General features: G+C 49.4%; 1 protein-coding gene and 1 long non-coding RNA gene across 2 annotated transcripts; one reads left to right on the top strand and one right to left on the bottom strand.

The window, feature by feature from the left end:
- The first annotated feature begins 6,084 nt into the window (after positions 1-6,084).
- LOC134737375 (uncharacterized) lies at positions 6,085-15,987 on the top strand. Its single transcript, XR_010122234.1, has 3 exons — positions 6,085-6,896; positions 7,497-7,546; positions 15,902-15,987. It is a non-coding gene; the product is annotated as an uncharacterized lncRNA (long non-coding RNA).
- FADD (Fas associated via death domain) lies at positions 8,671-13,013 on the bottom strand. The gene is made up of 2 exons (XM_055271391.2): positions 12,306-13,013; positions 8,671-9,943 (listed from the first exon to the last, which is right to left on the bottom strand). Exons 1-2 carry the CDS (start codon positions 12,589-12,591, stop codon positions 9,603-9,605), a joined length of 627 nt encoding a protein of 208 aa, XP_055127366.2. The 5' UTR covers positions 12,592-13,013; the 3' UTR covers positions 8,671-9,602.

The raw sequence follows: 15,987 nt of genomic DNA, 5'->3' as shown, positions 1-15,987 counted from the left end.
GAAAAGTAGAACAGACTAATAGTCTTTTAAAAACACACCTCACCAAGCTCAGCCACCAACTTAAAAAGGACTGGACAATAATTTTACCACTTTCCCTTCTCAGAAGTCAGACCTGTCCTCAGAATGCTACAAGGTACAGCCCATTTGAGCTCCTGTATAGACGTTCCTTTTTATTAGGCCCCGGTCTCATTCCAGACACCAGACCAACTTAGACTGTGCCCCCAAAACACTTGCCATCCCTACTATCTTCTGTCTAGTCATACTCCTATTCACCATTCTCAACTACTCATACATGCCCTGCTCTTGTTTACACTGCCGGTTTGCACTGTTTCTCCAAGCCATCACAGCTGGTATCTCCTGGTGCTATCCCCAAACTGCCACTCTAAACTCTTGAAGTAAATAAATAATCTTTGCTGGCAGGACTATGCTGAATCTCCTTAGGCACTCTCTAATCAGATGTCCTAGGTTCTGCCAATTCTTAGACCTCTTATACCTGTTTTTCTCCTTCTCTTATTCCATTTAGTTTTTCAATTCATACAAAACCATATCCAGGCCATCACCAATCATTCTACATGACAAATGTTTCTTCTAACAACCCCACAATATCACCCCTTACCAACAAATCTTCCTTCAGCTTAATTTCTCCCACTCTAGGTTCCCACGCCACCCCTAATCCCGTTCGAAGCAGCCCTAAGAAACATCACCCATTATCTATCCACACCACCCCAAAAATTTTCACTGTCCCAACACTTTACCACTCTTTCATTTTCTTTTTCTTTTTCTTTTTTTTTTTTTTTGAGACGGAGTCTCGCTCTCTCACCCAGGCTGGAGTGCAGTGGCGCGATCTCGGCTCACTGCAAGCTCCGCCTCCCGGGTTCACGCCATTCTCCTGCCTCAGCCTCTCCGAGTAGCTGGGACTACAGGCGCCCGCCACCACGCCCGGCTAATTTTTTGTATTTTTAGTAGAGACAGGGTTTCACCGTGGTCTCGATCTCCTGACCTCATGATCCGCCTGCCTCGGCCTCCCAAAGTGCTGGGATTACAAGCATGAGCCACCGCGCCCGGCCTTATTTTATTTTTCTTATTAATATAAGAAGACAGGAATGTCAGGCCTCTAAGCCCCAGCTAAGCCATCATATCCCCTGTGACCTGCACGTACACATCCAGATGGCCAGTTCCTGCCTTAACTGATGACATTCCACCACAAAAGAAGTGAAAATAGCCTGTTCCTACCTTAACTGATGACATTCCACCACAAAAGAAGTGAAAATAGCCTGTTCCCGCCTTAACTGATGACATTGTCTTGTGAAATTCCTTCTCCTGGCTCATCCTGGCTCAAAAGCTCCCCTACTGAGCACCTTGTGACCCCCACTCTGCCCACCAGAGAACAACCCCCCTTTGACTGTAATTTTCCTTTATCTACCCAAATCCTATAAAACGGCCCCACCCTTATCTCCCTTCGCTGACTCTCTTTTCGGACTCAGCCCACCTGTACCCAGGTGAAATAAACAGCTTTATTGCTCACACAAAGCCTGTTTAGTGGTCTCTTCACACAGACGCGAGTGAAACCAAGTAGAAGAGCTGAGACTCAAAACCAAGTGGCGGCTTGAAGCCAGCCTCCTGGCCACACAATGCCTCTTAGTAGTAGATCTACCTTATTAAATCTGGTATTTCTTGCTGCCACAGGGTTTTATTATTTATTTATTTACCATACCAACACTTTTATTTATTTATTTATTTTTGAGACAGAGTCTTGCTGTGTCACCCAGGCTGAGGTGCAGTGGCATAATCTCGGCTCACTGCAACCTCCGCCTCCCAGGTTCAAGTGATTCTCCCGCCTCGGCCTTCTGAGTAGCTGGGATTACAGGTGTCCACCACTATGCCCAGCTAGTTTTTGTATTTTTAGTAGAGACAGGGTTTTGCCATGTTGGCTGGGCTAATCTCGAACTCCTGACCTCAAGTGATCAGCCTGCCTCGGCCTCCCAAAGTGTTGAGATTACAGGTGTGAGCCACTGTGCGTGGCCTTTTTTTTTGAGATGGAGTCTCGTTCTGTTGCCCTGACTGGAGTGCAGTGGTACAATCTTGGCTCACTGCAACCTCTGCCTCCCGAGTTCAAGTGATTCTCCTGCCTCAGCCTCCCAAGTAGTGGGGATTACAGGTGCCCACCACCACACTTGGCTCATTTTCTGTATTTTTAGTAGAGATAGGGTTTCACCATGTTGGCCAGGCTGGTCTTGAACTCCTGACCTCAGGTGAAATGCCGACCTTGGCATCTCAAAGTGCTGGGATTACAGGTGTAAGCCACCGTGCCTGGCCCCATACCAACACTTTAATTTTAAGGCTGCTTGTTTTAAAACAGGCAGTCCCTCAAGAATAGTAACAATGATGACATTTAGTGACGTTTATCCTGGGCTGTCACCCCCAGACCTCTCCACACCACATCTCATTGAACCTCACAGCATCGCTGGGAGAGGGAGCATTGGTGAAGGAGAAGAGCTGGCCACTCCCGGTCTGAGCTGGTAGCCCTTTGCTAAGAATCTACCGAGTAAATGAATGAATTGTGAATGAACCAGAATGAAACATACAGCTCAGGGTGCCAGGAGCCCAGAGGTGTATGTGTACGTGGGCGTCAACCCTTCCTGGCGAGTAGGACCCCTGGGATGGTCTGCAGTGACTCAGGTGGTGGGGACTCCTCCCTGGGGTTCCTGGCTGGAGCTCACTGGGCCTGGTCAGAGTGAAGGGCACCGGGGCCGGGGTATGTGGACCAGGGGCGGGGAGCAGAGGCTCAGGGCACAGGGGCATATGATGCATGGGTGGCAGACCAAGGGGCATACGTGGCTCACCTGAGAAGATGCCCTCTTGCCCTGCCCTTGCCCACTGCGGGGCAGGTGCTTTCACAGCCCGACTGACCTCCCAACCCAACCAAAAGTGAAAGCGGAAGGGGAATCCAGGAATCTGAAACCCTGGGGCGGAGGCATCTTTTGCTTTCCTGCTTGCAAGGAACTCAGGCCCCTGAGAGACGCTAGTGGGCCTTTGATCGCTGCTGTTTACTTATTCATTCACTCAGCAAACACAAAATAAGCCTTCACTCAGAAGCCGCTATAAAGTGCTGGAAGCGGCCCTCAGGGAGCTGCGCTAGAGGGGGCAGGACCCGGGCAGGAGTGGGGGGGTGCAGGGGTCACACTGTGAGAGTTGGTGCATGGGCAAGGCTGCATCAGAAGGACTTCTTCTGAGCTGGAGGGGCTTGGGATGGATAGTGAGGAAAGCTGCAGGGAGAGGAAACAGCAGGGGCAAAGGCTGTGGGGGAGGGTGGGAGGAGGTGAGGTGACAGCCTTGCTGTGGAGGGAACATGGCACCAGGCTGGGCTCCGCACAGTTGTGTACCCCATCCCATGCATGATGATGCGCGGATTAAGATTTCATCCTGGCCGGGCGCAGTGGCTCACTCCTGTAATCCCAGCACTTTGGGAGGCCGAGGTGGGTGGATCATAAGGTCAGGAGATCGGGACCATCCTGGCTAACATGGTGAAAACCCGTCTCTACTAAAAATACAAAAAATTAGCCGGGTGTGGTGGTGGATGCCTGTAGTCCCAGCTACTCGGGAGGCTGAGGCAGGAGAATGGTGTGAACCCGGGAGGCGGAGCTTGCAGTGAGCCGAGATCATGCCACTGCACTCCAGCCTGGGCGACAGAGCGAGACTCCACCTCAAAAAAAAAAAAAAAACAACATTTCATCCTGAGGGACATGGGGACTTTGTAGCTGGGCTTCTCCAGCCAGAAACTGATTTGGAAGTAGTAAAACATTGTCCCAGACTCCCATGATGACCAGGTTTTCATTTCAACAATGAAATATCAATAGGCACAAATATATAGCCAGATGTGGAATAGAAGCCCATGTGTCTAGCCCTTGGAAACTATAAATCGCCAATAAAATTGCAAATTAGGGAGAGAGAAGCCTACAAAACTCGTAGAATTTAATAACATATTAGAGTTTAATATTTAATAACATATTAGAATTTAATATTTATTATTATATTTAATATAAATTATAATATAAATATTTATATAAATTTTATTTATATTTATATAAATTTATATATTTATATATATTTATATTTATATATTTATTTATATAAATACATATAAATTTATATAAATATTTATTTATATAAATACATATAAATTTATATAAATATTTATTTATATATTTATATAAATTCATATAAATTTATGTATTTATATATTTATATAAATACATACAAATTTATATAAATATTTATTTATATATTTATATAAATACATATAAATTTATATATATTTATATATTTATATAAATATATATAAATTTATATATTTATTTATATATTAAATAAATATATTTATATATTTAATATATAAATAAATATTTATTTATATATTTATTTATATATTAAATAAATAAATAATAAATGTATTAAATAAATAAATTAAATAAATAAATAAATAAATATATTTAATAAATAAAAATTTATTTAATATAAATTCAAAATATCTAAAAAACATTAGAATTTAATATTTAATAACATATTAGAATTTAATAACATATTTAACTCAGGTATGATTATTATTTTTTCCTTTCTTTTCTTTCCTTTGTTTTTTGAGACAGGGTCTTGCTCTGCTGCCCAGGCTGGGGTGCAGTGGCACAATGATGGCTCAGTATCGCCTTGAACTCCTGGGCTCAAGGGATCCTCCTGCCTCTGCCTCCCGAGTAGCTGGAATTACAGGAATATACCACTGTAGCCAGCTAATTTGTTTTATTTTTTTTATTTTATTTTTTGAGAAAGAGTTTTGTTCTGTTGCCCAGGCTGGAAGTGCAGTGGCGTGTTCTCAGCTCACTGCACCCTCCCCATCCCAGGTTCAAGCAATTCTTCTGCCCCAACCTCCTGATTAGCTGGGTCTACAGGCACGTACCAACACACCCAGCTAATTTTGTATTTTTAGTAGAGATGGGATTTCACCATGTTGGCCAGGCTGGTCTTGAACTAGTGACCTCATGTGATCTGCACGCCTTGGCCTCCCAAAATGCTCAGATTACAGGCATGAGCCACCACACCCGGCCTAATTTATTTTTTATTATTATTATTTTTCAGAGATGGAGTCTTGCTTTGCAGCCCAGGCTTTCGAACTTTTGGCTTCAAGAGATCTCCCACCTCAGCCTCCCAAAGTGCTGGGATTACAGGCGTGAACGACTGTGCCGGGCTCAGCATTTTTAATTCATGCCAAACAGAAGTGCATTCTGTTTAATCATTAAACAGTACATATGATGCTGTTCTGCTGAAACAAAATTGTAGCTTCATGTCTACAGACTGTCATCAAGGAGGCGTGGGAGTCTGGAAGGCCTTGTACTTGCCATGTGCCTGGGGTGACTCAAATGGCCCACGATATTCTTTTTCTATTTGAGCCATACCTCAAAAACTTAAATCATATGTCATTTGGCTTTCCATGAGGACCCCATTCATGCGTTGAATTGGCCTCTGTTCCTTGGTGACCATTACTGGGGTTGGCATCCATGATTCTTGCCACAGGGTCTCAACTTAGTAAATGATTCAAGAAACTAAGGGCTTCTTTGATGGAAATGGCTTTCAATTGCAAATTTCCTGTAAAAGAGAAGCCTTGCCTTTATCTCAGTAGACACTGGGTCACTCTGGCATGAGCACATGCTACCCCACGTCATGTTTGCCTGTGTGATTCCAAATGCAATTCACACAGGATTCATGTGGCTAGAAAGCAGTCAGCAAGATGACTCAGATTATCACAGAAATAAAAATATGAAACGAAAAAATATGGACAGACCTCGTGGCTTCTAAGAAGAGTCAGGGGACTGTGTTATGACTCAGTTTATTTCTGGCTGCTGACGGGAGATGGGCTGGATGGGTGGAGGTGTGGGGGGCAGAGGCGGGAGATGAATTGTGAGGTCACTCACTGTGGTTGTCCTGTGGAAAGGGCTGAGGCCCCACTGGGAGTGGGGGTGGCAGCAGGGAGCAGAAGAGGTGGATGGGAGAGACACTTGTGTGTTACAAAGTATAGGACCTGGTGCTTATTTTTATTTTTTTATTTTTTTGAGACAGGGTCTTGCTCTGTTACCCAGGCTGGACTGCAGTGGTGTGATCATGGCTCACTGCAGCCTCATCCTCCTGGGCTCAAGCAATCCTCCTGCCTCAGTCTCCCGAGTAGCTGGGAGCACAGGTGCACACAACCACATCCAGCTACATTTTTTTTATTTATTTATTTTTTAGAGATGATGTTGGCCAGGCTGGCCTTAAACTCCTGGGTTCAAGTGATCCTCCCACGTCAGCCTCCCAAAGTGCAGGGATTACAGATGAGAGCCACTGCACCTGGCCCAGTGCTCAGTTTTAACTGAGGGAAGAGAGTGACAGTGGGGAGAGGAAGGAGGGTTTGTGGCTTGGGCAACTGACTAGATGGTGGTGTCAGGCACGGAACGGGGCGCAGGTTGCAGGGAGGCTGAATTTGAGGTGTGGCTTGCATGCCTCTGACAGTGCCCATGTGCTAATCCCTGGGATCTGTGAATATGTTCCCTTACCTGGCAAAGAAATTCTGCAGATGTGTTTAAATTAAGGATGTTGAGATGGGAAGAGGATCCTGGGTTGTCCAGGTGGCCCAACGTAGTCACAAGAGTTTTTGTAAGAGGGAGGCAGGAGAATCAGAGAGATGGGAAGATGCTCGTCTGTGGGCCTGAAGATGGAGGGGGGGCCATGAGTTAAAGAATGCAGGCGGCCTCTAGAAGATGCAAAAGGCAAGACACGGATTCTCTTCTAGGTCTTCCAGGAGGAACCAGCTTGCTGACACACCTGATTTGTAGACCAGGGAGAGCCATTTTGGACCTCTGACCTCCAGAACCGTAAGATAAATTTGTGCTGCTTAAGGTGGTAAATATGTGGTAGTTTGCTATAGCAGCCACTGTGAGGCTGCCCCTAGGCAGTTGGGGTCTGGGGCAAGAGAAAGATCTGGGCTAGAGAGATACCTGGCAGGTACCAGGGACCTAGGATGGGTAAGGCTAAGAAAGGGCTGTGCTCCTTAGAGGAGGGGTGAGGCTGAGGCTGGGGGAGGGCGTGAGAGACCTGAGAGGAGGACAGCAGGGAGGGAGAAGAGCTCCTGGAGAGAATGGTCACGGAAGGTGTCAGATGCCCTAGAGATTCAGATAGAACAAAAAAGCTGTAGCAGCCTGTGACTTCAGCAAGTACAGTTTGTGCGGGGTGTGGTCTCAGGAGCACCAGGGAGTGAGTCCTGGAGAGGGGTGGCTGTGAGAATCTGGGAGCGAGTGTGAGTGTGACATGGAGGGGTCACTGTGTAACAAGGCAGAAGGGCAGGCAGCTGGGAGGCTGCGGGAACCTGAAGACCAGAGGGTCGACCCTTTGTTCCAGGAAACGCTTGATCAAATTCCCCTGAAGTCTCCCGCAAAGCACAGACATTTGGACTTGTCTTCCCTCTTCCTTCTCAGGGGAAAAAGGAGTCAGAGAGCAAGAGACGGCTGTTACCTCCAGCTTTCAAGTAAGCCCAAGATTTGTGTGTACCTTTTCCAGAAACACAAATTCTACCTGATTGTAAAAAAAATGAACATGGAATTTGTTTTTTCAAGTTGCTTTAAGAAATCCATGTCCAAGGCCGGGTGCGGTGGCTCACGCCTGTAATCCCAGCACTTTGGGAGGCTGAGGCGGGTGGATCACCTGAGGTCAGGAGTTCGAGACCAGCCGGGCCAAGATGGTAAAACCCTGTCTCTACTAAAACTACAAAAAACTAGCCAGGCTTGGTAGTGCACATCTGTAGTCCCAGCTACTTGGGAGGCTGAGGCAGGAGAATCCTTTCAACCTGGGAGGTGGAAGTCACAGTCAGCCGAGATCATGCCACTGTACTCCAGCCTGGGCAACAGAGCGAGACTCCATCTCAAAAAAAAAAAAAAAAAAAAAAACTTTCCCACTCACCCCATGAAAATCTCTTCCCCAAAGCCAAGCTGCTCACACTTAGGGACAGTGAGGGGTGATGTGTCTGTTCTCTACAGAACTAGCCCTGACCTGTGCCTTGAGAGCGGGCGTGCGCCGGGTCGGGGGTGTACAGCGTGTAGGCCAGGCCATGCTGTTTTGGGACAGCAACCAGCTCAGCTCCACGGCGGCACCCCAAGCTAGTGATGAACCAGGTAAAGCTTGTTTCTGCTAGGTTTCCGAGGCCAATAGGGCAGGGCTACACTTCTGTCCCATTCACTGCTATGGCCTTTGCTCCTAGCAAGGTGTCTGGCATCTGGAAGCGTCAGGTGAAGGTGTGGAGGGGCTCAAAGGCTGGGGTCCACGGCTTAATGGGGACAGTGTCCTGCGGCCTTGGCTAAGATCCCACCTACGGGACGGCATACGGGACGTTCCCAAGGTCATAGCTGGTGAGCTGGGACAGAGATTAGCCACTTGGCTTTCATTCTGATACTCTTGGTGGCGCAGGCAAATTCCAAGAGCGGCAAGAGCTACCCTAGCAGACCACCGTTTGCTAAGGGCAGACACTGCTCATGAGCAGCTAGCGAGCTGTCAGGAAATCCAGGCACCCTCTCCCAGGTTGGAGCCCTTGACAGGGATCCTCAAACTGGCTGTACTGGGAATATCTAGCATATCCAAAATGAAAAGAATTACCAATAGGAATAGAAAATATTTTGTAATATGGAAGTTGTAAAGTTGTGTTTTAACAGGATTACCTTAGAAACAAGAGGACTGCTTTTTAAAGATACGAGATCCCGCTGCCTTGGCAATTCTGTCATCAGAAAGATAGTGATTTTGATACAAAATAGTAAGAAACTGTAGAATCGCAGGCCCGATAATCCTTACAAGGAAGATTTGGAGAGTGCTGTGTCAATCACTCATCAGCACCTCACAGACATTATCTCAATTCATCCTGGCAACCATCACTGCCCCTACTTAGCAGTCTCAGACAGGAGACTCAACTCACACAGGGGCCAAGAGCTGGACCACGGCCAACCAGGTCACCACACCCCTACCCCAGCAATACCTTTCCCCACCACACCACCCCACCTGACCCTAGTGTCCACGTCTGTTCCGGTGGCCTCCAAGGAAACGGGACAAAACATCCTTTCTGCCAACTGCGGGGGCAGCAGAACAACACAGTGGTTGAGCATGGGCTCTGGTGCCGGATGGCGGGGGTTCAAATCCCAGTTCTCCCACGTCTCTGCTTTGCTCCGGTTCCTGGGCCCCTGAGCTGGTCTCCTCCACTGTGGAGGAACAGCGTGACTGCTCATCGGCACAGATTCCTTCTGTGCTGGACACAGTTCCAACTTTCCAACTACTCCCGCAGGAGCTCATTTAGTGGAGACAACAGGATCTTACTCAGTGTGATAGTGAAGAAGAAATGGAAATATCTGTGCAGGGCCCAAGCCCGGCCTGGCTCGGGAGAGGCATCAATAAATGCAGCTGGAGTTCAGAAGCAGCTGGTCTGTGGCTCACTCAGCCTGGCTTCCTGCTGGCTCTTCACAGTGCTGGGCTACCTTCCTGGAGAGAACCAAAGTCCAGGCTGTGCAGATGCCTGTGGTCCACCGGGGCAAAGCAGCGGCCCATCAGGAAGTTTCGGAGGTGGATGCGTCTGAGTTCCATGACATCGGGGACATGGCCCCACTCCTCTCCTGGACATCACGGGCCTGCTGAACCTCTTGTACCAGGTCGGCCACCAGGTTCATCTGGCAGGCCCTGAGAGCCCCCACCAGGTGGGCCACTGTTGCATTCTCCTTCTCTGTGTTCTTCCAGATTCTCAGCGACTCCCGCACGCGCTCTGTCAGGTTGCGGGGATATCTGTCCTCGATGCTGTCGATCTTGGTGTCTGAGACTTTGAGCTGACGAGCCAGTCTTCTCCAGTCTTTCCCCACATTATCACATATGATGTTAAATGCTGCACACAGGTCTGGGAAGGAAAGAACAGAACGGTTTACCCTAGGTTTGGAGACAAGTGACTCCACAGTCCTCCCTATGGCTTTTCAGCACTGACACCAAGTGCTCAGTGGACAGAGGTGCCTACACGAGGTCCTCTGTAGAGGCTAGAGTCGCCTGGCAGCAGAAGGGCTGTCACCAAATGCCCAAGAGTGGCCTGATTCGACCTCAGCCAAACCCCCTGCTCTCTAATACTATCCTAGGCGGCGTGGGCCACTGAAGACTAAAGTGCCAAAGGAAGTTGTAGTGGAGCTACCTACTTAGGGCAGGAGACACTGAGGGAGGGGCTGGGGAGTTGTCAGAGGGAAGAAAATAGGGTTGATCCCATATCCTGCCCTATAGCAGGTTGAACGATGTCACCTCAAGGTATGTTCATGTGAAATTGCTGAAACCATGCATGTTCTCTGGAAAAAGCGTCTTTGCAAAGGTAAGCTGAGATCATCCTGGATGACCTGGATGCACCAATGGCAGGTATCATTGTAGGAGACACACAGGGAAGGCCGTGTGAGCCTGGAGTGAAGTGGCCACAAGTCAAAGAATGCCTGGAGCCACCACAAAGCGGAAGAGACATGGAAGGAGCCTCCCCAACAGCATTCCGAGGGTGTGCTGGTCTGTGGCACCCTGCTTGTTCAGATTTCTGGCCTCCAGACTGAGGGGGTAGATTTCTATTGCTTTAGGCCACCAGATTTGTGATCATTTGTTATGGCAATCACAGGAAACTAGTAGGCACTCCCATTGTTATTTTGAAAGCTGCCCCGAGTGACCACCAGTCTTCAGTCTCTGACTACCATACTCCTCATCTGCTGAAGTCACCACTGAGATCAGGTAGCTGGTCACAAGACCATAAGAGGCCGTTTCTGGAATGTGAAGAGAGGAAAGGAGAGGCAGGATAGGGTGCTGCTTGGACCGCTCCTGGCAATTCTGAGACACCGTTGGCAGGTGTACCAGCTCCTGCAGCTCTCACATCCCTGTGGGCTGGGCACTGTACAGATGAGGAAACTGAGGCACAGGGAAGCTAATGGACATTCCTGAGACAGTGTAGCTAGACGATGGCAGAGCCATGTTCTGAAACCCTGACAGTGTGGCGCCAGAGTCCACCCTTAACCGCTGTGCTGAACTTCTGGGGAGGAGGAAGGCAGAGTCGCCCACTACCAACTTGCCCATACCCACTGCTCACCTTCTGGTGTACTTTTTCCAGCACACAGTAACTACATAACGATATAAATAAAACCAAGCACACATACATCTCAAATGTCAGCTATGTTTCGTGGACCGTCTTTAAAATGCAATTTATCAGTGTTTTTCCAGACATTAAATATTCATAAAACCCGATTTTTCTACGTCCTGTTTTGTTCAGTACTAATGTTTTTTTTTAAAATCTGGACTTGACTGCTCTCAGGCAGAGAGCTGTTCTGTCCATCCTGTCCTGAGCAGGCACCAGTCCTTACAGAGTGAAACCCATGATGACACATTTAGGCCCTATCTGATTCGTGACTGAATGGCTGATTCCAAGCCACAGCTTGAAGCCTCTGAGAGGCGTCCCCAGAGCACTCCCAAGCCTCTCCTGACTCTGAGAACAAGGGGCTGGGGCTGAGAAACTCTGCTGTACTCAGGATTTCTTTTTTATCCTGGAAGCTGCTGTAACCCACAGGCGAGGGTGGAGAGGGAGTGACCAAGAGCAGGACAGGAAGCCACTCCACAATGAACTTGACCAGAGAGGCAGTGCAGTGGCTAACACCACCCATCCGGAGGCCGGACTGCTTGGCTCAAGCCTAGCTCCGTTAGTTATCCGCTGCGCATTTTGGCAAACCCACTTAACCTGTGAGCCACAATCCTGTCCTCTGTAAAATGGGAACAGGGATAGCTAACAGTATCTAAGCCACAGGGCTATTGCGAAAATTATATTTGGCAGTTAAAGGGTAGGCGGCACACTGTAAGCCCCTGGGTAAGAGTTACTGAATGATAGTATTACTCTCAGACAGCCGTGAAAAGCATATTCCGAGACAAAAGGGAAATGATGCGAGCAGGCTCACTCAACCTCTGCCCCTCCCCCACACCTTCTCTGACTCATCTTTTCTTCAGTGAGTTTTCTAATTTACCCGGGCAGAATGGGGTGGAGGAAAAAGGACTGTGTGTGTCCAGGCCCTGCAACCTTGAGTAACTCAACTTTTCTGCGTTTTTGGCTCTCCCATCTGCAAAACCAGGGCTGTACGGAGAAAACCCACGCAAATCAAACCCGGCAAACGGGAGGCGCCTGGTGGCCAACAGGACGAGCCTCGCAGCACCTACAGCCGGGCCACCAGGCCCTGGCTCCCCCGGCCCGGCCCCGCGCCCACCTTCTTCCCCAGGCGCGGCCCCGGCCGCCGCCCCCGCCTCGAAGTCGTCGACTCGCCGCAGCAGGTCGTGGCGCCGCAGGGAGGCCAGCAGCTCGCGCAGGAGCTCGGTGCGCCCGGGCTCCAGGTCGTTCTGCTCCAGCAGCATGGAGAAGAGGTCCAGGCCGCTCTGCACGCGCTCCAGCTTGCGCTTGCCCAAGCGCCCGAGGCATAGGAACTTGAGCTCGGTCAGCTCGCTGCTCGACAGGCTGGACGACACCGAGTGCAGCAGCACCAGGAACGGGTCCATGGCGGGGCCTGCAGGCGGCCGGGGCTGCGGCCTGGCCCTCCAAGCGCCCGCTGTCCTCGGCTCGCTGGCCTTAGCCAGGTCTCGCCGCTTGCCTAGCGGCCCAAGGATTGCAACCCCGACCCTGCACTCCGGTGCCTGATTCACTACCGGAAATCGACAACAGCGCGTTTTCGACCGTTATCTCGCGAAAACTCCGGGACCCGCGCATGCGCCTCTAGCGAAGCCGTAGCCGTTTCCGCCCTGGCTGGCGGCGCAGCGGACGGGCACGGCCTCTGCGCCTGCGCCCGGCGGGTCGTCTCTTTTCCGGGCAGGAGGTGGGGCCTTGGGTGTCCAGAGATCCTCCCGGTGGCCCAGCTCTCTGCGATGAGGGCGGTCGCGCCTCTGCCGAGTTTACCTGTTTGCAAAGCGCGGTGCGGCCCTACTGTGTGCAGGGCAGGGTCGGGCCGAGCGGGGGCGGGGAGGGCGCACCCCGAACGTCACGTGACCTCACATCTGTTGGTGACTAACGTTACTTATGCATTAACATTTAGGGACAAATGTGGAAAATGCGTTGTTTGGTGCCCCGGGGGACATCTTGTGTGTGCAGAAAACACTACTCAGAAGTTTATGTGCGTTTAAACGTGATTTAAATAATATATGATTTCCAAAGTAACAGTCGTTTATTCAATCAACAGTATTGAGCGCCTACTGTGCCAGGTAGTAGGGTCTGGGGACAAATTAGTGAGCGAAGCGCGAGGGTCCCTGCGTGCCCGGAGTTTACATCATAAGTACAAAAGCGACACACTCCAGAAGAGAAGGTCGTGGCGCGCGTGGTGGTTCAGCCTGCAATGCCCGCACTTTGGGAGGCTGAGGCAGGATTGATTGAGCCAGGGGTTCGAGACTAGCCTGGGTAACATAGTGAGACCCCGTCTCTATTAAAAAATAAAAATAAGGAAAAACAAGGAAATCGTATAGTATGCCAGAAATTCAGAAGAGCCAGGGGAAAGGGAGTCTGTTCACGGGGTGGGCGCGTGGAGGGTGGGGGGCCCGGTGGTCTGATGGGGCCTCTGTAAAGGCGCAGGTGAAGACTGGGAGGGGCCGGGTACCTAGGTGTAGGGGGAAGAGTTGGGCACACGGAGAACAGAAGAGCAGAGCACAGGGGATGGCTGGGGTTCCAGGAACAGCAAGGCCATGGGTCTGGAGGTGAGGAGGGCGTGCAGATTAGGAGAGCCCTCACCAGCCAACAAGGACCCAGCTTTACCACAGGGTGGGGCAGGGGGTGATGCCAGCTGAGTTTGTTTTCTTGAGATATAATTCACATACCATTCAATTCACCCTTTTAAAGTTAGACTTCAGTGGTTTTTAGTGTAGTCACAAGGTTGTGCAACCCTTACTGCTGTCTAACTTTAGGACATTTTCATCACCCCAAGAAGAAACTCATTAGCGTTTACTCCCCTCCCCTACCAACCACGAATCTACTTTTTTTCTTTCTTTTTTTTTTTTTTTTTTTTGCTTTTTTGAGACAGAGTCTCGCTCTATGGCTCAGGCTGGAGTTCAGTGGCGTGATCTGGGCTCACTGCAACCTTAACCTCTCGGGTTCAAACAATTCTCCTGCTTCAGTCTCCTGAGTAGCTGGGATTACAGGTGCCTGCCACCATGCGTGGCTAATTTTTGTATTTTAGTAGAGGCAGGGTTTCACCATGTTGGCCAGGCTGGTCTTGAACTCCTGACCTCAAGTAAGCCTCAGCCTCCCAAAGTGCTGGGATTACAGGCGTGAGCCACTGTGCCCTGCCGAATCTACTTTTTAAAATCTATGGATTTGCCAATTCTGGACATTCTATGTATACAGAACCATACAGTATGTGGCATTTTGTGTCTGGCTGTTTTCAGCATCATTTTCAAGGTTCATCCATGATGTAGAAGATCTGAGTACTTCATTCCTTTTTTTTCTTTGAGACAGAGTGTCACTCTTTTGCCCAGGCTGGAGTGCAGTGGCACAATCTCGGCTCATTGCAGCCTCTGCCTCCCAGGCTCAAGCGACTCTCGTCTTTTGTGCCTTAGCCTCCCAAGTAGCTGGGATTGTAGGTGTGTGTCACCATGCCAGGCTAATTTTTGTATTTTTAGTAGAGTGCTGGGCTTACAGGAATGAGCCACCTCATCTAGCTAATTTATTTTTTACATCTTTTGTAGAGGCAGGTCTCCCTCTGTTGCCAGGCTGGTTTCGAACTCCTGGGCTTAAGAGATTTGCCCACATCAGCCTTTCAAAGTGTTGAGATTACAGGCATGAGCCCCCATGCGGGGTCCTGCTTCCTTTTTCTTTGTGTTGTCTCAGTGTTTTGGGGTTTTTTCTCTCTTTTCCTGTTCGTTTTGGTCTTTTTTTTTTTTTTTTTTTTTTTTTTTTTTTTTTTTGAGGCGGAGTCTTGCTCTGTCACCCAGGCTGGAGTGCAGTGGCGCGAACTCGGCTCACTGCAGGCTCCGCCTCCCCGGTTCACGCCATTCTCCTGCCTCAGCCTCCCGAGTAGCCAGGACTACAGGCGCCTGCCATCAGGCCTGGCTTTTTTTTTTTTTTTTTTTTTTTTTGTATTTTTAATAGAGACGGGGTTTCACTGTGTTAGCCAGAATGGTCTGGATCTCCTGACCTCGTGATCCGCCCGCCTCGGCCTCCCAAAGTGTTGGGATTACAGGCGTGGGCCACCGCACCTGGCCCATTTTGGTCTTTGTCATTAATGTCCAAGGCTATTCTAAATATGTGGGCATCCTTGGCTCTCCTTGGGGGTAGTGTTTTTTTCCAAAAAAAGAGACTGCTTCCTGAGGGGCAGGGCTATGTGGTAGGCAGAATACCCCCAGATGTCCACAGAATACCCCAAATGTCCACATCCCTGCCGGCCCTCACCCTGATCCCCAGACCTGCAGCTATGTTCGTCTGCATGGCAAAAGAGACTTTAAGATGCCATGAAGAGGCTGGGCGCAGTGGTTCACGCCTGTAATCTCAGCAATTTGGGAAGCCGAGGTGGGCGGATCACCTGAGGTCAGGAGTTCAAGATCAGCCTGGCCAATGTGATGAAACCCCACCTCTACTAAAATACAAAAATTAGCTGGGCGTGGTGGCCCAAGCCTGTAGTCCCAGCTACTTGGGAGGCTGAGGCAGGAGAATCCCTTGAACCTGAGGCGTAGAGGTTGGAGTGAGCCGAGACTGCGCCATTGCACTCCAGCCTGGGTGACAAGAGTGAAACTCCATCTCAAAAAAAAAAAAAAAAAAAAAAAGAAGCCATGAAGATTAAGAACTTTGATATGGGGAGATTGTCTTGGTTTTCTTGGTTTATCCCCGCAGACCCAGTCTAATCATGAAGCCTCATAAAAGAAGAAACAGAGAAGAGGCAGCACGAAGACGTGGCCAGGAAGGGCAGGGAGACAAGG

This window comes from Symphalangus syndactylus, chromosome 1, assembly GCF_028878055.3.
Source record: "Symphalangus syndactylus isolate Jambi chromosome 1, NHGRI_mSymSyn1-v2.1_pri, whole genome shotgun sequence".
NCBI classification, from domain to species: Eukaryota; Metazoa; Chordata; class Mammalia; order Primates; family Hylobatidae; genus Symphalangus; species Symphalangus syndactylus.
This window is presented reverse-complemented; position numbering and strand designations above follow the sequence as displayed.

Bases quoted from the DNA above. Each gene is read 5' to 3' on its own strand.
- FADD (XM_055271391.2), bottom strand. From the start codon at position 12,591: ATGGACCCGTTCCTGGTGCTGCTGCACTCGGTGTCGTCCAGCCTGTCG. The intron at 9,944-12,305 runs GTGGGCGCGGGG...TTTCCTTCCCAG, and splicing joins GGCCGCGCCTGGGGAAGAAG to ACCTGTGTGCAGCATTTAAC.